General features: G+C 54.8%; 1 protein-coding gene across 4 annotated transcripts in view; it reads right to left on the bottom strand.

Annotated features, from left to right (window-relative positions):
• Positions 1-5,679: 5,679 nt before the first annotated feature.
• NTN3 (netrin 3) overlaps positions 5,680-22,766 on the bottom strand; it is a 40,316-nt gene continuing 23,229 nt past the window's right edge. For all 4 annotated transcript variants that reach the window (XM_064390212.1, XM_064390215.1, XM_064390213.1 and 1 more), the window contains exons 5-8: positions 18,998-19,147; positions 17,991-18,044; positions 7,538-7,612; positions 5,680-7,295 (exon numbers count right to left, since the gene is read on the bottom strand). In XM_064390212.1, the coding sequence (XP_064246282.1) occupies positions 6,967-7,295; positions 7,538-7,612; positions 17,991-18,044; positions 18,998-19,147 (608 nt within the window). In that variant the 3' untranslated portion in view covers positions 5,680-6,966. The remainder of the gene's footprint in view (positions 7,296-7,537; positions 7,613-17,990; positions 18,045-18,997; positions 19,148-22,766) is intronic.

The following is a 22,766-nucleotide window of genomic DNA, read 5'->3' on the forward strand; positions in this document are numbered from 1 at the left end:
TGGAAAAAAAATTAATATTTTCCAACCATTATATTTTGTGAAAAAAGCTGTTCATCCACTTAAAATAGGTGACAAGTACAAAAGGTATTTTTCATTCTATAGCAGGCCAAATCTTCAGGAGATCCAAGATATATGGTACGCACCCATGGCCCAGCTTCAATCTGCTCTTACACTGTAAATTCCAATTACATCATGCTGCCTTGTTTAAATACCGTGAAACCTGGCTCATGCCCTAAGTATGTTTTATATATTGCCACATCCATTTGAAATAGATGGGCAATGTGTTTTACAGCACATGTGCAAATATCTCCATATTTTTCCATCTGGGGGTTTATGGGGTCTTTCAGAAAATTAATAATGGGGCTCGGAGGAAATGTTCGACTTGGAGGCAGTAGCAGAGATTTATGGCCATCCCACTGGATGCCAGGGAAAAGTCTGAAAGCACCCGGAGCAGACGAAGGCCCCACGATTTCACCAGGCGTTCCCTGAGAGCTAATTTTGCATAACAGTCAGGAGCAGGAATTTCCCCCTACAGCCAGCAGGCTGACAGGAAGGGATTGCTCAGGAAGTGAGGAGCAAGGGATAGGGATGGGGATGGAGGTGGAGGTGGGGACCAGCATCCTGGGGGCTGCTGCCAGCGGCTCAGATTTAGGCAGGGCACAGGAATGAGAGAGCCTTGCTGCTGTGGGGGCAGCACTGTCTGGCCACTCCAAGGACCCACTTTGGCCACCCTGCCTCACCCCCAGCTCCAAGTGCCATCTGGTTTTTCGGGAAAAGGGACAGTCTGTATGTGTGTGCTGGCCAAAGCCATCTCATTTCTGGCTCAAGAGGCCAGCTAGAGCCTGTTGTGGTCTGCTGGGTTTCCTGATGGATGAGCTGCCCCAGCTGCCCCAGCACAGGGAGCACCCAGGGCTCCCAGGACAGTGACCTGAGTAGGGCCAGCTCTGTCCCAGACCACGGGGATCACAGCATGGGTGGCCAGCAGGGCTGGGAAGGGACACTCAAGAGTCACCACATACCAAAAGCCACAAATGGCCCTGAGGTCAGGTTAGTGACCCACAGCACAGTCCTGGAGCTTTAAGCATTGGAGATTACTTGCTCCCACTGTCATCTGTCTGGCAGGACACAGGCAGGGAACAGGAGGGGACAGACAGGATGCAGCACCTGGCTTCAACCACTGCTGCTGCAGAAGTCTTTGTGGGGATGTCAGTGCCAGGGAGAGACCCAACCCAGGCACTTTTAGACTCCTCAAATGTGCTGAGCTGGGTTTGCTCTGCCCCTGCTTCATCTCCTCACTCCCTGTGCTGTGAACAGGACCATGATCTCCACTGTGGCCAGCCCGGGGGTCAGCTGGTGACTGTGTGTGTCTGAGCTGGCTGCTGTCTGCTCTCGGACAGGGAATCCTCCAGGATCAGCCATCTTCACCTCTCTCTGCTCCTGCACAGCTGATGGTTTCCCATTGTATGGGTGTGCGGGAGGGAAGCAGTGTGTGGTGTTTATTTTGACAGTGGAGAGGCTGATTCTCCAAGATTTTGGGGTAGAGCTTCTTGTCCAAGACGAAAACATTGTTTGTTTATGGAGTCTCACAGTGGCGGCGTAAATAGAGGATCAGCTTTGATGGATGCTGAGTGTCTGATCCTGTCCCATGCACAGAAATCATTGATTTCTGCACAAGGGTGCCGAGCCCAAGGCACGGGGGTACCAGCATGGCTCTGATGGCAGCTGCATTCCTGGGTGGATGCTCCCTTTGTGCCATGACTCCTGGGCTACTGGCAACAACCACAGCGATGCCTCCGGGCCAGCTGGGGCACGTGCAGGGCCGGGGCTGCAGCAGGGTGCTGCTGGGGACCCCTCTTCTCTCCTGCCTCATCCTCTCCGTTGCCACTGAGGTGGGAAAAGCCCAGCAGGAGGGAGCTGACGGGTTTCTCCAGATGGTGCCCTGCTGACCCCAGCTGTTCCCTGTCTTCAGCTCTTCCTTAGGAAAACACGGCTCGGGCCAGCCCATCGATTAATGGTTTCCTCATGTTCCCCCCCACAGCCGAGGGGGGGAAGATGTCTCCCTGCTCCTCAGGCCCTGCTGAACTGAGCCCCTGCCTCCCTATGCCCCCAGACCCCACACAGGTGCTGCATATCCTGTGCACATGGGGAGCATGTGTTCAACCAGTGAATTGTGCCCTTGTAAAGATGAACAAGGAGATAGGTTGGATGAAGGACTACATGAACAAATGAATGAATGACAGGTAATTAATGCTGATGTAATAAGTGCCCCTAAGGCTGGTAGAAATACACTAGGCTTATTGAAGAACAGCACATTTCTCACAGCTTTGCAAGGACAAGAGGAGCTTGGAGCAGCTAAATTCCACAAACACTTGTTTGACATGGTCATGAGTGGGAAAAGCGTGCCTGCTCTGGTCCTACAGCCCCTCTGGAAGGAGCCTGAGTGAGTGAAAGAGCCCTGGTTGAGACTGGAAGGACAGGAGGAGGGGCAGGATTTGCAGAGGCTGTGCTTTGCTTAGGAAGCAAAATTTAGGATGTTAACGAGTCTTGTGAGGGTTGTAAAGTGCCAAGTAAAATACCATGCTTGGGTAAGGGGTGATGGACAGAGTGCTGCAGTACCAAGGGCATGGGACAGAGGATGCGGCACTGGTTGGATGGACAAGATGTGGTTGGTTGGACACGTTACCACACCTGAGGAGTGGTAGCAGGCTATAGTTGCTTCATACCATGTCCACAGGTGGCAAAGTACAACTTGTTCATATTATTAACCATAGAAGCCTGAAGAGCACGGGCTGGCAGAGGCACCATCACTGCTCTCTGACAGCTGAAGCCACTACTAAGATCCACTGGGATCTGCATGGTAGCATGGACAGAAGTTGTACTGTGTACCAGAGAGCATCAGGAGAACAAGGAGAGCAAGACCAGGTCACACTATGACAGGGATCACTCTAAGTAGGTCTTGCCCCTTCTTAGAGGCTCAGCTCCTCACCAGGAAGAATATTCCCACATCCCAGCACTGAGCTGTGCCCTGTTGGGCAGGCAAAATGCTCTTTGCTTGATCCTATTTCACCTAAGGAACGTGTTTTCCTGTCTGATGCAGTCAATTTTATTTATGTGGATTTTGGTTACCAAGAGCAAAATGATGGAAAATACTCTACACATGCATCCATTTGTCTGTCCACTCAGGCTGGGGTTCAGCTGTTCAAACTCTTATGATGTCTCATGAGTGGAGCTGGCTGGACAACACAGAAAAAAAGCATTGAGTTTTCTGTAGTTTTCTCACATTTTGTGTCTTTCCTTGGCCAAATTCTGGGTTTTCATGAAAGATGTCCACTAGTGTTTTGAAATGAGAAAAATTTCAACCAGCTGCAAAATTCAGTCCCAAAGCAGGGGGGAATTGCAAACTTGCCTCTCTTTCCGCTGCCTTTGTGTCCCAAATGCTTTGCCCCAGATGAATACTGGAAAAAGACCTGTTAAATTAAAAAAAAAACCAAAAAACAAACAGATGGAAATGTGCATTTTGGCCCTTCCCACATGGGCCGGCCTCCACCGCCTGCAGCAGCCGGTCCCAGCACGGGGCTCCTCGGCACAGTGAGCTCAGCCAGCTGCTGCATGGGGCTGGGGATCCATGCTCGAGGAATTGGGAGCGCACCAGAGTGCACCAAAGGCTTTTCAGATGCTTTGCTGAATTAATACTTTTTCTCTTGAAGAGCTATTTTGGAAAACATACGGCTTTATAGTGCCAAGCAGAGCTGGCACTCAGTCTCTCTCTCTTGCCCTTGCAAAGCCCATAGCTGTTGGCTGCTGCCACCAGGACTGTGTGACATATCCTGCTGCCACCTGAGCCCCCTGCCCTGTGTCACCCACAGCCTCTGGCCGCTCCCAGTGGTGTCAAGCACTCCCCACCACCAAAGAGGTGGACGGGGCTGGGGGGGTGCTGGTGGATGTGGAACTGCCCCTGGATTTGCAGCCCTCTGCCAAATGATGCCAGTGCTGGTGTGTGCTCCAAGCCCTGCCCGATCTGTAGGGCAGGATGAACAGCACCTCTGAGCAAACCCATGGTGCCTCCTCCACTGCCCTTGGTGTCCTGGCACCAGCTCAGGGTAACCCAGCTACAGTGTCCCAGGTGCAGCCAAATCCATGTGCAGCCCCCAGTTCCCAGCTGATCGTGCCAGGCAGAGGGAGAGGAATAAGAAAGGTGAATTCTTGCTCTGGACATGGAGGTGACATAAGCAAGAGAAGTCAGGAAAAGTCCTTCAGGGATCAGATTCGGTGAAGATTGTCTTCCTCAGTCTAGACTCAGTGCAGAGTGGCTTCCTCCAGTCCTTCAACCAGGATTTTAGGACATTCTCCAGCCAAAGGGAGAGAGGGAGAGAGGAGAGCTCCTCTCCTCAGCACAGACCATGGGGTGGCAGTTCTGCTCTGGCATCTCTGATCTGCCCCAGCAGGACACTGAGATGCCATCTGGGAGCCATCCCTCAACAGTCCCAGATGGCAGAGGTGAAAGAAGAGGGAAGAGCTGCTGAGAAGACAAATGAAAAACTCCAATCACCAAACTCCTCAAAGAGTTTTAGGTGCCCCACTTCAGTGGAGGAGAAATCAGGTCCCAAAGGAAACCCTGGAGTTCCCTGCCTGAGAAGAGAACACAAACACATTGTGCCTCTCCTTGCTTGGAGAAACCGTGTGTTGCTGAAGCCCTGTCCTGAGAAGTATCCATGCCCATGGAATGGTGGTGCTGCCCTGCTCTTTCTGGGCTGTGGCTGCTGAGAAGAGGGTCAGAGAAACCCCACACACCATGGGGTGATGTTGAGGGATGATCCTGATGAAAGTCCTGTCCTTGCACACCCAAAGGGTGTTCCACCACTGACCTCTGTGTGAGGACTCCTGCATTTGTCCAGAGAAGCTGTGGCTGTCCCATCCCTGGCAGTGTCCAAGACCAGGTTGGATGGGGCTTGGACCTGCTCTAGTGGAAGGGGTCCCTGCCTGTGGCAGGGCTTGAAAGAAGGTGACCTTTCAGGTCCTTTCCAACCCAAACCATTCTGTGACTGTTGGGTGCATGGGGTTGGAGTGAGCCTGAGCCAAGGGCAAGTCTGGTGAAAGCAGACATGGGAGGAAGAGGAGAACTGGGTGGCCCAACTACATCAAGAGCCATCTCATGGCAGAGGCCAATAGTCTGTGACAATCCAACAGGAGGAGCCAGAGATGGGAGGGTGCCCTCAGCTCAGACAGAAGAGGAAACAGGGTCTGTGTTGGGAGGGGGATAATATCAGCTCATCCAAGCCCAAGTGGTCCCACCTACCCATTACACCTCAGCTTCTGGCCTCCCCACACCTCTGCCCATGCCATTCGTAGGCACCCACAGGACCTGAACAATGGCACTGCAGGCCCTCCACAGCTCTGAAATGTCTCTTCCAGCATCTCCAGCAGCTTCACCAATGCACCTGCATGACATCCCCAGGGCCTAGATCCTCATTCCCCAAATTCCCTTGTCCTGAAACCCAACAGTGCTCCACTAGTCACTTCAGCTGGAAGCTCCAGCACCACCCTGGGTTGCTGAAGCCCAGAAGCACAACCCTGGAATGGGGAGTCCACACAAGCTGCCGTGGACTGGAAAGGGTAAAGTTTCATGGGAGACCATTAGGCTACAACCCCTCACTGAGCCATTCAATAAGCAAGGCAAGGTTTGTGTAGAAAGGAATATCTATTGTCAGAGCACCTATTATTTCTATTTGTATTTATTAAGCCAAGACCGCTACAATCTCAACATGGGAAGATACTGGTGTCTGTTTAACCAGAGACTAATACATAGTGAAGAAGATATAAAAGCCTAGAGGTGGATCAATGAAAACTCTTCTTTCTTCCTGTCACCTCTACCTTGTGCATCTCCTTGGACAGCCCTGGCCACAGCAATTCTTCCCAGGAGAGCACATAGTTTGGCCAGTTCTGAAGATGCACACGAAGGCAGATGGTCACTTGGTGTCATCTCAACAGAAACAGGTGGAATTATGTCAGTTGGTACCAGAGAACACAGGCACATAGACCTGGCTGGATGGATGATTATACACACGATGGCTCTGGTCAGCCTGGCCAGTCCAGCTCAGGTTCAGATGGAGCAGGTGGACATGGGAGGGGAAAATGGTGTGTCCAGGTCCTTCTCACTGAGCTGTCTGGACTAGGCACCAGGACAGTGGCGACCAGGGGTTGCCAGGTCTGTCCCTTTCTCCCTGGTGGACACAGTCCTGCCTGGTAGTGGCCACCAGCACACTGCCAGGGTCTGGCTTCTCCCTATGGCACTGCAGCACCTCACAGGTCCTGCCCCAGCCAGCAGCACTGGTCCATGTGAGCCCAAGGTCACCGGGGAATCAGGCCCTGTAAAAGTTCATTTGTCCTTCCTGGTGGAGGTCCTGGGGCTGGGCACTCTGCAGCACTGGACAGTTTCCACTCAGCCCACACATCGGAATGAGGACAGAAAATTCTGACCTCCTGTTCCTCCTGGTCAAGGAGAAAGGCAGAGAGAGGTCTGGCAGCAGCACATTTTCAGAGTGAGGAAGAATCATACCCTGGGTGCTGGAGAAGGGAGAGCTGTCAGCTGAGATGTCAGCAGCGGGCAGAAGACAACTGTGTTAAAGGGAATATAAAAGCCTTGAAAATGAGCTCCAGAATGACCGGAGCAAGACACCAATCCCCTTCAAGCTCCTTCAGGTGACAGGCACCCACAGGACCTCGCTCCACTTTGCTCCTCATTAAAGGTTTGTCATTACTGCATTATTTTTAATACACACTTAGAGAAAAGGACTGACACGCACACCCACCCGTGCACACGCACACAACAGGAAACCATTGCCAAAATATACACTATAGACAAAGAGTCCATTCACACTGTGTATATGTACAGAGTCTGTGGGCGCAGTCTGGCAGCACCCAGCTGGGCTGGGGCTGGGCATGGGGGACAGCGTGGCTGCAAACCCCTCAGGGCTTCACACACTTGCCCTTCTTCTCCCTCCGCTGCAGTTTCCGAAGGCGGCGCGTCCAGGCGTCCCGCCACTGGATGACCAGGCTGTTCTTGTCGGCCATCAGTCCGGGCCGGTCGGTGGAGTTTTCGCTGATCCCCATGACCAAGTACTTCTTGCTGATCTGGATCTTGGGGCACTTGCAGGACAGGTCTTTCAGGTGGATCCACAAAAAGTTGTCACCGCGCTTGACCCGCTCGTCACGGCACTTGTAGACAGAGAGGATGTTGATGGTGAACTTGGCCCAGTTGGCCACTGTCTCCATATCAAGGATGTTCACCTGGACCACTGAGGGTAAAAAGGGAGAGGCACAGTGATGGGGGATGCTTTGCTTTGCTCCCCAAAGGGGCCCTTTCCAGCAGCCCCACCTGCCTCATCCATTGCAACTTTGGGAAGGCTGATATGGGGACCTCTCTCCATATGGAGTGTCCCCCGACCCCTGGATGCTTTCATCCGCCCCACCCACAGCCAGCCCTCATCTGCCTCTGGGCCAAAGCCCAGGGTAGCTCAGGGAGGTTGGAAGTCCTTACCATAGTCCTTCTTGCAGTACTTCTTCATGTTAATCTTGTAGTTGCCCTTGGCTGGTTTGCAGTAGGAGTCACAGTCTGCAGCAGAAGAACAGTGGGTTGAGCACTGAGGGAATTGAGGCACGTGGGGACTCATCCCACCACAGGGGAAGAGGGAGTGGGGTGGAGGGGACAGCAGCAAGACCCAGCCTGGCAGACGGTGGTGGGTACTTGACTCCTCCTGAGCCAGGGCCTCAGCACTGCTGGGGACAGGGTTCTGTTGAGTCCAGCTGCTCCCCTGGCACTTCACAGGGACTGGGGGCTCAAAGACCAGCACAAATGGCTGATACCACATCAGCTGGGAAAAGGAACCAAGTGGCCTTGGGTGCATTGAGCAGACTCTGTCACTTGTGGTGATGGTGTCCTGCAGGGTAAGTCAGCACAGGGATATTGGAGGAAGCCTGGGGACTTCTTCTAGACACAGAAAGGGATGGATGGGAGGAATGCAGGTGAGGTGATAGTGGCCTCCATGGAGGGCTGGTAGGGGCTATGGCCAAGGTGAGTCAACAGAACAGCTGTGACCCTGCAGTCCTGGGGGATGTGGGAAAAGAGGATTTGGCACCAGTCCCAAAACCAGCCGCACAGGGGGCACAGCCAAAGGCAGGTGTGACACCAGACCAAGGGTCTCATGATCCTCAGAGTGATTCAGCTCTCAGGGACCAGAGTGGTGGGAAGCACCCTCGGGGGCAGCCCCTCCAGGGACCTGTGCCTCATAAGTTCCCACAAGTAAGGAAGGGGACTCAGGTTGTGGGAAGGAGACAGGTGAGGGAAGTAGCTCTGCTCTACCACATCACTCCAGTTGCCCAGGCATCCCCTGCTCAGGCTGCTCCAGAGGGGCTGGGGAGGCCACCAGGCTGTCCTCCACCACCCTGCTCTCCCCCAAGGCTCCTGTCCTCCAGGCAGCTTTTTTCTGTGCATTTCTAAAGCCCCCAGATTTGCATCTCAAGCAGAGGGAGGGCAGGGAATGCCTCTTTCCTTCTCCCCAAAGCCTTTGATCCCAACAATTGCCCGAAGCAGCCCTGCTCTCCTTCTTTCTTTACCCTGCCATCTTCCTTTGAACATCTCAATTTGTCTCTTTCCAAATGGCATGTTTTTTTTCTGAGCCCATCTTTCTTCTTTTCTCTGCCTTTTGCAGGTTCTCCCTCTGGTTTGGCCCCACATCCCAGGACAGAGCCAGCAGCCTCTAAAGTTGTCTTTGTTTGCGGGTTGCCACAGTGATCACTGGGGATGGAGGCAAAGCTCTGGGGGAAGATGGGGAATAACAGAACCCTGTTCCAAGGGGAGGAGGAGAAATGAGGAAAGAAAGAAGCCCAAGAGCACACACTCACCCTGGGCTCCTCTCTGCCCAGCTCCTTTTTATCTGGGACTTCATGCCACCTGTTCCAAATTTGTCAGTGATAGAGGCTGTGCAGCGTGAAGCTAATTCTTGGCAGAGGGGGAGGAGCTCTGATTTGCAGTTCAGCCCTCCCATGCTGCCACACTGCCCCTCCACCTGGGCTGGCAGAGCTGCCTTGGTCCCACTGCCTCCCCTGAAACAGCCCAGGTGGCTACAGAGGGGGCTCAGGGCCTCTCCATATGGGGGGTGACTGCTGAGTGTGCTGGAGTGCTTGGCCCTGGCACTGAAGTTCCCTCACCTACTGCACCCCTGGGATGTGCTACAGCCTCGGCCTGCAGTGCTCCCTGGGGTACACCACTGCTGTGCTCCATGGGTACACCACTGCTGTGCTCTCTGGGTACACCACTGCTGTGCTCCATGGGTACACCACTGCTGTGCTCCATGGGTACACCACTGCTGTGCTCCATGGGGTACACCACTGCTGTGCTCCATGGGGTACACCACTGCTGTGCTCTCTGGGTACACCACAGCTGTGCTCTCTGGGTACACCACTGCTGTGCTCTCTGGGTACACCACAGCTGTGCTCTCTGGGTACACCACTGCTGTGCTCTCTGGGTACACCACTGCTGTGCTCCATGGGGTACACCACTGCTGTGCTCTCTGGGTACACCACTGCTGTGCTCCATGGGGTACACCACAGCTGTGCTCCATGGGGTACACCACTGCTGTGCTCTCTGGGTACACCACTGCTGTGCTCCATGGGGTACACCACAGCTGTGCTCCATGGGGTACACCACTGCTGTGCTCTCTGGGTACACCACTGCTGTGCTCCATGGGGTACACCACTGCTGTGCTCTCTGGGTACACCACTGCTGTGCTCCATGGGTACACCACTGCTGTGCTCCATGGGGTACACCACTGCTGTGCTCCATGGGGTACACCACTGCTGTGCTCTCTGGGTACACCACTGCTGTGCTCCATGGGGTACACCACTGCTGTGCTCTCTGGGTACACCACTGCTGTGCTCCATGGGCTACACCACTGCTGTGCTCCATGGGTACACCACTGCTGTGCTCTCTGGGTACACCACTGCTGTGCTCCATGGGGTACACCACTGCTGTGCTCTCTGGGTACACCACTGCTGTGCTCCATGGGTACACCACTGCTGTGCTCTCTGGGTACACCACTGCTGTGCTCCATGGGGTACACCACTGCTGTGCTCTCTGGGTACACCACAGCTGTGCTCTCTGGGTACACCACTGCTGTGCTCCATGGGTACACCACTGCTGTGCTCTCTGGGTACACCACTGCTGTGCTCCATGGGCTACACCACTGCTGTGCTCCATGGGGTACACCACTGCTGTGCTCTCTGGGTACACCACTGCTGTGCTCCATGGGGTACACCACTGCTGTGCTCCATGGGGTACACCACTGCTGTGCTCCATGGGTACACCACTGCTGTGCTCTCTGGGTACACCACTGCTGTGCTCCATGGGGTACACCACAGCTGTGCTCCATGGGGTACACCACTGCTGTGCTCTCTGGGTACACCACTGCTGTGATCCATGGGGTACACCACAGCTGTGCTCCATGGGTACACCACTGCTGTGCTCCATGGGTACACCACTGCTGTGCTCTCTGGGTACACCACTGCTGTGCTCCATGGGTACACCATAGCTGTGCTCTCTGGGTACACCACAGCTGTGCTCCATGGGGTACACCACTGCTGTGCTCCATGGGTACACCACTGCTGTGCTCCATGGGGTACACCACTGCTGTGCTCTCTGGGTACACCACTGCTGTGCTCCATGGGGTACACCACTGCTGTGCTCCATGGGGTACACCACTGCTGTGCTCCATGGGGTACACCACTGCTGTGCTCCATGGGGTACACCACTGCTGTGCTCCATGGGCTACACCACTGCTGTGCTCCATGGGTACACCACAGCTGTGCTCCATGGGGTACACCACTGCTGTGCTCCATGGGGTACACCACTGCTGTGCTCTCTGGGTACACCACTGCTGTGCTCCATGGGTACACCACTGCTGTGCTCTCTGGGTACACCACAGCTGTGCTCTCTGGGTACACCACTGCTGTGCTCCATGGGGTACACCACTGCTGTGCTCTCTGGGTACACCACTGCTGTGCTCCATGGGGTACACCACTGCTGTGCTCCATGGGGTACACCACTGCTGTGCTCTCTGGGTACACCACTGCTGTGCTCCATGGGGTACACCACTGCTGTGCTCTCTGGGTACACCACTGCTGTGCTCCCTGGGTACACCACTGCTGTGCTCCATGGGTACACCACTGCTGTGCTCTCTGGGTACACCACTGCTGTGCTCCATGGGGTACACCACTGCTGTGCTCTCTGGGTACACCACTGCTGTGCTCTCTGGGTACACCACTGCTGTGCTCCATGGGTACACCACTGCTGTGCTCTCTGGGTACACCACTGCTGTGCTCCATGGGGTACACCACTGCTGTGCTCTCTGGGTACACCACTGCTGTGCTCCATGGGTACACCACTGCTGTGCTCCATGGGGTACACCACTGCTGTGCTCTCTGGGTACACCACTGCTGTGCTCCCTGGGTACACCACTGCTGTGCTCTCTGGGTACACCACTGCTGTGCTCCATGGGGTACACCACTGCTGTGCTCTCTGGGTACACCACTGCTGTGCTCCATGGGTACACCACTGCTGTGCTCCATGGGGTACACCACTGCTGTGCTCTCTGGGTACACCACTGCTGTGCTCCATGGGTACACCACTGCTGTGCTCTCTGGGTACACCACTGCTGTGCTCCCTGGGTACACCACTGCTGTGATCCATGGGTACACCACTGCTGTGCTCTCTGGGTACACCACTGCTGTGCTCCCTGGGTACACCACTGCTGTGCTCCATGGGTACATCACTGCTGTGCTCTCTGGGTACACCACTGCTGTGCTCCATGGGTACACCACTGCTGTGCTCCCTGGGGTACACCACTGCTGTGCTCCATGGGGTACACCACTGCTGTGCTCTCTGGGTACACCACTGCTGTGCTCCCTGGGTACACCACTGCTGTGCTCTCTGGGTACACCACTGCTGTGCTCCATGGGTACACCACTGCTGTGCTCTCTGGGTACACCACTGCTGTGCTCCATGGGGTACACCACTGCTGTGCTCCATGGGGTACACCACTGCTGTGCTCTCTGGGTACACCACTGCTGTGCTCTCTGGGTACACCACTGCTGTGCTCCATGGGGTACACCACTGCTGTGCTCTCTGGGTACACCACTGCTGTGCTCCATGGGGTACACCACTGCTGTGCTCTCTGGGTACACCACTGCTGTGCTCCATGGGGTACACCACAGCTGTGCTCTCTGGGTACACCACTGCTGTGCTCCATGGGGTACACCACTGCTGTGCTCCATGGGGTACACCACTGCTGTGCTCTCTGGGTACACCACTGCTGTGCTCCATGGGTACACCACTGCTGTGCTCTCTGGGTACACCGCAGCTGTGCTCCATGGGCTACACCACTGCTGTGCTCCATGGGCTACACCACTGCTGTGCTCCCTGGGGTACACCACTGCTGTGCTCTCTGGGTACACCACTGCTGTGCTCCATGGGGTACACCACTGCTGTGCTCCATGGGGTACACCACTGCTGTGCTCCATGGGTACACCACTGCTGTGCTCCATGGGGTACACCACTGCTGTGCTCCCTGGGTACACCACAGCTGTGCTCTCTGGGTACACCACTGCTGTGCTCCCTGGGTACACCACTGCTGTGCTCTCTGGGTACACCACTGCTGTGCTCCATGGGTACACCACTGCTGTGCTCCATGGGTACACCACTGCTGTGCTCTCTGGGTACACCATAGCTGTGCTCTCTGGGTACACCACTGCTGTGCTCTCTGGGTACACCACTGCTGTGCTCCATGGGTACACCACAGCTGTGCTCTCTGGGTACACCACTGCTGTGCTCCATGGGGTACACCACTGCTGTGCTCCATGGGGTACACCACTGCTGTGCTCTCTGGGTACACCACTGCTGTGCTCTCTGGGGTACACCACTGCTGTGCTCCATGGGGTACACCACTGCTGTGCTCTCTGGGTACACCACTGCTGTGCTCCATGGGTACACCACTGCTGTGCTCTCTGGGTACACCACTGCTGTGCTCCATGGGTACACCACAGCTGTGCTCTCTGGGTACACCACTGCTGTGCTCTCTGGGTACACCACTGCTGTGCTCCATGGGTACACCACTGCTGTGCTCCATGGGGTACACCACTGCTGTGCTCCATGGGGTACACCACAGCTGTGCTCCATGGGGTACACCACTGCTGTGCTCCCTGGGGTACACCACTGCTGTGCTCCATGGGGTACACCACAGCTGTGCTCCATGGGGTACACCACTGCTGTGCTCCCTGGGGTACACCACTGCTGTGCTCCATGGGGTACACCACTGCTGTGCTCTCTGGGTACACCCCAGCTGTGCTCCATGGGTACACCACAGCCCCTTGCCAGAGCCCATGGCACCCCGCAGACAGCCACAGGCCCAGCCCCACACACTGCTCCGCTCTCTCCCACTCAGGCCCAGCCCCACACACCACTCCACCTTTTCCATGCAAGGGACTCCAGGAGAGCCTCCCACCTTATTTTGGGGAGTGCCTGTCAGGACAGGAGCCCCTTTCCTCCCCAGGCAAAGGGGCACAGAAGCCATCCTGCCCCTGGCAGTGGGGAGGGGGGTGGCATGGCTTGGGGGCTCGCTGGGGTGATGGGTGCTGGCCTGGTGGAGTGTGGGGTGATGTGTGGTGGGAGGAGGCTGTGGGGAGCCTCAGCCAGCCTGCCACCCCTTCCCTTGGCAATGGGAATGAAAGAAAAGCAGAAAGAAATCCTGTAACTGCCCTGGGCTCCTGCTCATGATTAACAACATAACACTGTGATTCAAACGAGCCAGAAAATGGTGTTGGGAATTAACAATTTAGGATTAGTTTAGGGATTTTTTTAAACCAGCTTTGTGCTGTGGAGGAACATTCTTCAAACGTAAAATCAATTCCTGCTCCACATATCTAATAAATTTGGGAAGAAAAAAAAAGGTCAAAATAACTGGAAACATTTCCGTTCCTTGGCCCTGAGCACGTGGCCTCCTCCCTCAGTGGGTGTGGGGCAGACACGGGTGCTGCGCCTGGAAAGTGGCAAGGGATGTCAGGGCAGAAGGATTCTGCCTGCACCTCCCCAGACTGCCTCTCCCTGAGCATCCTGTCCTGCTCCTGCAGGGTTTTGCCATGGGAGGGCCCTAACACTGCTGCATCCCTGGAGATGCTACAGGTGCAGAGTGGGAGGAGGCAGCTGAGGACCAGAGCCACTGGCCTGGTGTGGGCATTCCCCATCCCTGTGGGGGAGTGCATGTGAGAGAGGTGGCAGGTTTGCACATCTGGTTTACTTCTCCTCTCCTTGAAAAAAAGGAATATTTTGTGTTAAGGGAGATGTAACTTAATCAGGTGCTATGGCTGCAAATCTTTTACTGCTTACTTTGAATTCCCTTAAATCCCTGTTTTGCGCTCCACCAGTTTTGTTAATTCTGCTAATGGGGAACGTGGATTTTATTTTTTTTCCTCTAAATGGAAAATATTTTAAGATAACAATAATAAAAATTATGAGAAGTGGACCCAGGACGTTTCATCACCAAGCCAGTCAGTTCTCAGGCACAGACATCAAAGCTGGACCTCAAAGGCTTTGGAAGATTGGAAAGGCAGGAAAAAGCTGGGAAAAGTGATGCAGAAGATGGCAATGTCAGTGAAAAGCCTGGACACACCCTGGACTGAACCCCAGCATGGAGGAGGATGGGGAGAGGGGGAAAGCCCAGCACCTGAGCATGGCAGCCCTGAACAATGTCCCCCTGTTCCTGCAGCCAGCACCTGCTGCCAGAGGCAGGGTGGGAGGTAGGGAAATGGGGGGAGAAAGAGCTTGGAGGCTGCCTGAGGTGCTGAGGGCCCTCTGGGGAGTGCCCTGCTCAGGGACAGCTGGGGGCTCCTGGGGGCAGAGGGGCAGCAGGGATCAGGCAGGGTGTGGGTAGAACTGGCAGCCCTGCTTGCAGGACAAGCACAGCAGGTGCAGGTAACCCTGGCAGTGCAGCCAGGGCAGCACCTCTGATCCCCCCAGCGAAGGGAGCAGCAGGACCCCCACTGGGTCCCCTGATCCTCCAGTGGCACTGGCTCTGGGCAGAGGCAGCTACATTGCATTAAGGATTTTTGAGCTAGAAGCCAGAAATCTTAAACCAACAAACCCACAGATAAACTGGAGGCAGTTTGAGGCAGACCCACTCTGCTAAAACAGAGCAAACAACCCAGCTCTCTGCCAGTGCTGTTTATTTTTGTGCAGCTGAACAGCTCAGACATCATTGTGAGACTGTTCCTATTTATAAAGCACTGGAGGGGAGTCACCTTGATTAACTGCTCCACGCTGTACCCTCTGTTGGCAATAAAACTGGCCAAATCTCTCATTCCATCCCCCCACTTTTTTTCTTTTTCCCAAAGCCTGATGTCCTCAGCTCTCTCCTTACAGCCGGCAGGGTGGGCAGGGCAGGCAGGAGCAGAGGTGGTGGTGGTTTGCCCTGTCCCATGCAGCTCCCCCCAGCAGTGGTACCATCATTTCAGCTCAGCATCTTCCCATCGGGCAGGATGTGGACTCCAGGTCTCATCGCTCCCCCTCTGCCACAGTGAGGAGTGAAACCTCTGCCAGATCCAGGCAGGGCTGCTCCTCACTGTCCTGAAAACATCCTCTCTTTTCCAGAGCCTCCAGGGACAGAGCTGTGAGGGCTCAGCAGTGCCCATAGGTGCTGGGTGGGGTGCCAGACTGTGCAGAGCTCCCCGGCTCTGCACCACTCCCTGGGGTCCACGTGTGCTAAGCCAGCACTGCCCTGTAGGGAGCTACAGGTTCCTCCTTGTGCATCTCCCCCCTCCATCCCCATCCACACACTTTACTCCTGCCAGAGGAACACAGAATCATTAAGGCTGGAAAAGGCCTCCAAGACCTTCGAGTCCAACCTTGAACCAAATACCACCATGCCCACTAAACCACATTGCAAAGGGACACATCTACTTGCTTTTTGAACACTTTCAGGGATGGTGACTCCACCACTGCCCTGGGCAGCCTGGTTCATTGCCTGACAACCTTTGCAGGAAAGAAATTTTCCCTGATGTCCAACCTGAATCCCCCCTGGCACAACTTGAGGCTGTTTCCTCTTGTTCTATGACTTGTTCCCTGGGAGCAGAGCCTGACCTCCCCCTGGCTGCCCCCTCCTGTCAGAGAGTTGTAGAGACAGAAGAGGCCCCCCCGTGCCTCCCTTCTCCAACCTGTGCCTCTCCATCTCCTTCAGCTATTCCTCATCTGACTCATGCTCCAGACTCTTCCCAAGCTCCTTTCCCTTCTCTAGACATGCTCTAGCCCCTCAGTGTCTGCCTTATTGTGAGGGGCCAAAAATTCCATCTCTTCAACACAGCTCATTTCTGGCTCTGCTGCAGCCGGCAAGATTATGCACAGGGCTGCAGCAGCCATCCTAGACAATGTTCCCACAGGGCTGGAGAGCACATCCCAGGCACACATCAGCCTGGGAAGATGCTGCTGGCATTTTCCACTGCCAAGGCAAGGTGGTCACGGCAAGGAGACGCAGGGAGATGGATACAAACAGAGCACTGGCTCTCCAAGAAAGGAGAAGGCTTCCTTGAGACAGATGTACCCCAAACAGGGCATAGGGAAGTTGCTCATTAAATATGGGTGTGGGGAGCTGGAGGGGCCCCTGCTGTCTTCACAGGAGCATGTGCCATGGGATGAAGAGGAGGATTGTTTGGGATGTCTATTTCAACACAGGGGAATGCAGGGGAAGACCAGGCTCTTGGGGACAGCAGGAAGAGGGGTGGCCCAAGGAGGGAAGGGGTTGCTTCTTTCCCAGCTTTTCCCCCTCCACCTGGCTTGAAATCCCTACAGGTGATAGACCTGGTATGGCTGGGAACAGCCACACTGCAGTGCTGAGGGGACTGCACAAGGAAGAGGAGGGGAGGGAGGGAAGCCTTGCTACAGCCCTCTCTGGAGGGCTCAGCATGGATCCAGGGGCTGGCACAGCACTGCCTGGTGCCACTGGGATCTGCCATGACACAGTGGGAGCTCAGGGCACTTGGGTGGGACCTTGGCCCCTGGCCAGGCTGGAAGAAGGACCCTAATCCATCAGCACAGGGAGCACCCATATACCCAGCAGTGCCTGGCCCCAGCCAAGCCTGTGCAGGAGAAGTGAACCTGCAGCTTGGTCTGAGATGCCAACCTTCCCACTCCAGACTGGGGAACCAGGGCAGCTCTTGAGGAGCTCTGAGGACCATGGCAGCAACGCCTCCCTAGCCTGTGCTAGGCCTGCACTCTGTCACCTCCCTCTGGGCGACCACAGCAGTGACACTGGTCCCTCCATGGTCCAATTAACCATGATCCCATCACCCTGTGCAGCCAGGACAAGCAGCTCACACCCAGACCCTTCTCTACTCCAGACCTGGATGACGTGAGCACCGTGTCACTCACGTCCCAGGGGAGACCTGGCAGCCTGTGCCCAGCACAGGGGCCCCAGAGCTGGCCTGAGACCAACCAGAACCCCCACGCCCCAGCACCTCCCAGAGAGCTGGGGTCTTGCAGAGGCCAAGGACACTCAGGAGAAACCTCTTGCACTGGCCCTGATAAAAGGAGGTTAAGCAAAGCCAGCCCCAAGCACCCACTGGTGCCATATGCCACAATCCCTGCCTTAACCTGCCAAGGGATGGCAAGGCCCCAGTGGACTGCATGCCTGCTCTTCTCCTTGGAGGTGATGGAGGAAGCTTTTCCTGAAAAAGTCCATCAATCTTAGTCAGTTCCTCTCCAGAAATACACAAGATTTTAAATCTCAGTCACGTCTTTCACCAAAAATTTTTACCATTATTTTTTTGCCAAATGGTTTGGTAGAGCTCAGCCCTCCCCTGTGCTGTGCCAGGCAGAGGGAAGGTGGGATCTGCCCCCAGGTCTCTGGGTAGGGCTGAGGCCATGGACTTGGCCAGGGACATGCAGCACTTACCTGCAGGTGCCTCTGTGCTGGTGACCAGGGAGGTGGGGTTGATGGCAGGAATCTCTGGAAAAGAAAGGGAGAGGTATCTGAAGGTTGAGACCCCCAGCCCTGAGGGTGACAACTGGGCAAAAGCCCTCTGAAAATGGGCCACAAGGAGATTTTGCTGGTCACAAATGAGAGATGATGGGAGAAATTTAACCTGACCATTGCAGACCATTGAATAGACCTGGAAATGCACAAATTGAGCTCAGTAAATTGGGCCAGGCTGCAATTCTGCAATCCCCAAGGGCCTGAAGCAGCTGTGTGGGGATGTGTGCTCCAGGGATGGATGCTTCCCGGGTGCTCAGCTTATCTGAACTGAGTCTGGACATGAGATGTGTGTTTGGCTGATCTCAGCACGCCTCAGGCTGCCCAGCACAGAGATAAATGTTGGAAAAGATAACACTTGCTCAGGACTCTTGGCAGAAAAACCTGGGCGAATTTCTTTCCTAAACTCAAATTTGGGGAGGAACAGAGAGAGGAGCCAAGGAGCCACCTCCACCAGTCACCTGCACTGCCGCTGCTCCAGCAGCCCAGCAAAAGCTGCAGGGTGGGAAGTTGTTCCTCTGCCACTTGGGTCAAATTCAAAAACCCACTGTGACAATAAACACAGTTTTATGCTGACCACAGGCTCTGGCCTTGCCCCAGAAGAGACCGTACTCAGGGCTCAGCTGGGTGAGGAGGGCACGTGCTGTACCAAGGATGGGACCCAGCAGAGCTGTTTCAGCCACCTGGAAGCACTGACCCAAGGGGTCATCCAGAGCCTCCTGTGCTGGGGCAGGTGAAGCCCAGGTCACCCCAAAAAGTGATCAGAGAGCCCTACTTGAGCACTTTCTGGAGAGCATCCAAAAGGACAGACAGCCTCTTGTCTGAGCCTCCCACCCATCACAAACCATCCAAGGTGAGTGGGGGACCAAGAGGCATCCCCTAGTGCCTGTGGGGATCCCTGAGTGCAGAGCAAGGCGTGGGGCACTCACTGATGCAGGGGGCCACTGGCGAGCGGCTCTGCTGGTAGCCCTTGGCGCAGCGGTTGCAGGTGAGGCCGGTGACGCCGTCCTTGCACGGGCACTGCCCTGTGGTCTGGTTGCAGGTCTTGCCGGCCGCACCGACTGGGTGGCAGTCGCATGCTGGGTGGGAGAGAGAGAAATGTGTCAGAGGGGAGGCACAACACAAACCCCAACTAGACCCAAGGTGCAGTCCCAGAGCGGTGAAGAGGAGGGGGGCCCTTCCAGAACACCACTGGAAATCAGCTGCTGGGGCTGGCACAGCACAGACCCAGCTGGACCCATAGGTCTGGACCAATCGTGGCCCCACATGTGCTGTGAGCAGCACAGGCAGGAGGGCGAGTGAACAAAGCAGTTGGCCAGGGCAGGCCTTAATGACAGGGATGCTCAGGAGGAACACCTGGAGCCTCTGCAATTCCCACAGGTGCCTGCAGCCACCAGCTCTCCTTTAAGATCTTCCCCCACCTCAACTCCAGGAAGATGTTCCTTTGCAGCAGTAAAAACCATTTTCTCCACTCGCTCCCCTACCTCTGAGCTTTTCAGTCCATGGAGCTAAACCAACACTGGGTTTTTACACAAACCACAAACCTTGTCTTGGTTTTAGAATGCAGCAGGTTTTCTCAATGTTTCCCAAGCTCATAAGCCTCAATGCCCCTCCTGACTCCTGGAGACCCTGCACAAAGGATGACACCACACCTTTCTACCACAGTCTCTCTAGGGACAAACCACACCTGAAGTGGGTGAAAGCTGTCTTTGTTCTCAGAAGAATGCTCCATCACATCACATCACACTGGATGATGGACCCACTGAGGGGTGTCTGCATGGAGGGATGTGGGAAGGAGATGCTTGCTCAGAGGAGGACCTTCCCATCTGCTTGCCTGGAGCTGTGCTGGCAATGAGCTGGAGGAGGTTATCTTGGCCTCCATCAGTGTAAGAGTTGAACGTGATTTCAAAGCAAAACAAAAACATCTCCCCCACCCGCCCCCACAGCCCCCTGATGTTACTGTTTCCCTAATTTTCACCAGATGGGACTGGTGGGAGCACCATGGCACTTGAGCCCCCCTCCTGCACAGCTAGAAACCAGAGCGAGCAGCCTCTAATGGGGACCAGATGCTCCATCCTTATCAGATCTTGGCTAGGACTAGAAGCGGACATCTTTCTAACAGGGATATTTTGGGGGCTCAGCTGTGATAACAAATGGCAGCGAGCAAGGGAGTCTTGGCATGACACAGGGCTGTTGGAAACACAGGGCCTTTCTTGGGCCCCAGTGGTCTGTTCCTGGTGTAAAGTTTATGGACAGACATAAATCTCAGCCCAATCAGGATCCAGTTCATCTAAGCTGGTCTCTCTGCATGCGGTGGAAGGCGCATTTCAGTGACTCCGGATGTTTTACCCAGATTGGTAAGTAAGGCAGCTTTGCTCATCTTAAGTGCACAACCAATCAGTGTTATCGGGGTATGAGCTTGGTCTCTTCCAGACCAATCTCTGCCCACTTGCCCTACCATAGTGGGATTTCCCAGTCCCACAAAAATAACTGTTCCCTCCAGTTCCCATGGGATGAGCATCCCAGGCTAGAGAGCTTCCCCTAACGGGTCCCGCACTGCAGCGCGGTCCATCCAGGCACTGCGGCTTTAGCGTCGCCGTCCCTCCTCATCCCGACATAACCGTGGAGGGGGCTGGCTCAGGGAGCCCATCCCAGCCCCAGAGAAGGCAGGCCTGGGGGCACGGTGCAGCTCTGCCCACACACCGAGCCCTGCTGCTCCCAGCCTCTGGCTGCCAGGATCTGGCCCACGGAGCTTGAATGGTGGATTAAGTCACTAGCTTGGAGCTTAACTCATCAAGCTGTGCTTGCCAGAAAGCATGTCTTGCACCTCATTTTGAGGGTATTTTTGCATCTTGAGGCTTAGCTGCTACTGCTTCACCAGTTTTCATTGGAGAAAGACTCACGGTTTACAGCTTTGTTTAAATTACTGGGATTAATGCACAGCCATCCTTTATTTGACTTTTCAATTAGCACCATTGAATTAATCCTGAAGGTTGCTCTGCCTTTTCCATCCTCCCAGCTTTTCCATCCCACAGGGTCCAGCAGTGATGCTGGCAGTGGAGGGAAGCACTCCTTGCTCACTGGCCAGTAGCTGAGGGCTCTGCTCAGTTCGACACAACCTGTATCTGGTATTTCTGTTCCTATTTCAAGGATGCTGCATCCCAGCAGAGGCAAACCATGGTTGAAGAATTATTTAGTAACACATGCTGGGGTTTCTTTAAATAAGATGTAGTAGTTCCTGGCCTCTGGGTTAGTAATTTGCCTCCTGAATATTAACTGAGGCATCTGCAGCCTGGTCTAGTGGAAGGTGTCCCTGCCCATGGCAGAGGATTGGAAACAGATGATCCACAAGGTCCCTTCCAACCCAAACCAGTCTGTGTTTCTATGAGCATCTGCCTTCATTGCGATGCTCAGCCTCTAGCCTGGGCCAGCGCTGTGGTAGGTGCAAAAGCCTTTGTTCAAATCCACAGCACACTGTTCCCATCCACCTGCTCCATGCCTGCTCTAAACATCCACTGAGAGGATCCTTGCTTTGCCTTTTTCCTGAGAGTAAATACCTGAGCTGCAGGTATGGGACACATCTTTGGAAAAAACAAGTCCAAATTATAGAGTCACACCTTTATTTATATGCCTCTCTGGGAGCACCAGCTCTATTGCCAGCACCTGGGACCTTGCTCCTCCTCTGAGGAGCTCCCAATCCCAGCAGCTCCACCGCTATATAAGGGAGGGGTGGAAATACTTTCTGCTTTACTGAAGGAGGAGCAGCCAAAGAAGCAGAAGCATCAGGGATTTTATTATTAACTCTGTTCTCCAAGGGAGAACCAGGAACTGGCTCCCCAGACCCAGGGTACCCCCTTTGCTGCCAGATCCTCCTCAACATATGCACCATGGCAGGGGTCGGCCCTGTGCACATGTTCATCTGGCTCGGCTGAGCCTTGCAGCACTCCCAAACCACAGGCAAACCCTGCCAGCCCTCCGGAAGCAGCATCCCCCACCCAGCCTGGCAGAGCCCTGCCCGTGGCTTGGCACAGGGACAGAGGTTTGTCTGCGAGGGGGCACCTGTCCCACTCCTCTGCAGCCCAGGCACTGCTGGCTGCCATTTCTCCTGTGCTGCAGCATCTGCACTCAACGTACCCCATCAAATCCTGGGCATCCTGGGATGCTTTGCTCACCCTGTCCTCTCCAGAGGAGCCACCTTGGATCAGAGTTACTTTCCATCACTGTAATGCTGCACAATTACTGCCCTGTGAGGGTGGTGGAGCAAGACTCACACAGACAAATGGTGAGCATATGCAGGTGGGAGCAGCCAGGCCCCCTCTGCCTCCCCCATTCCCTGCAAGGAGAAGGACTTGAGCCATAGCCAGGTAGGAAACACTGCAACCTGCAGCTGCCCTGCTCCCACAAACCATGCTATATTCAGTAATCCTCTCTGGTCCCAGCCAAACCCAGCTTGCTTTTTTAGGTTTTGGCATTTTTTCTATTATTGCTCTTTGGTAAGTACTCTCTTTCCCATCTGGAGCAGAAATGGAGCCCCTCAATGCCCAGGGAAGTGGTGCTGGGGGCCCTGGAGAGGTGAATGCCTGCATGGCATTCACTTTGCTTGGTATTGTAACAGTTTTGGGGCAAAAGTAGAAGGAGCTGGTCAGAGAATTACAGAATATCCCAAGCTAGAAGGAACCAAATATGATCACTGAATCC

Source organism: Passer domesticus, chromosome 15, assembly GCF_036417665.1.
Source record: "Passer domesticus isolate bPasDom1 chromosome 15, bPasDom1.hap1, whole genome shotgun sequence".
Lineage (NCBI taxonomy): Eukaryota > Metazoa > Chordata > Aves > Passeriformes > Passeridae > Passer > Passer domesticus.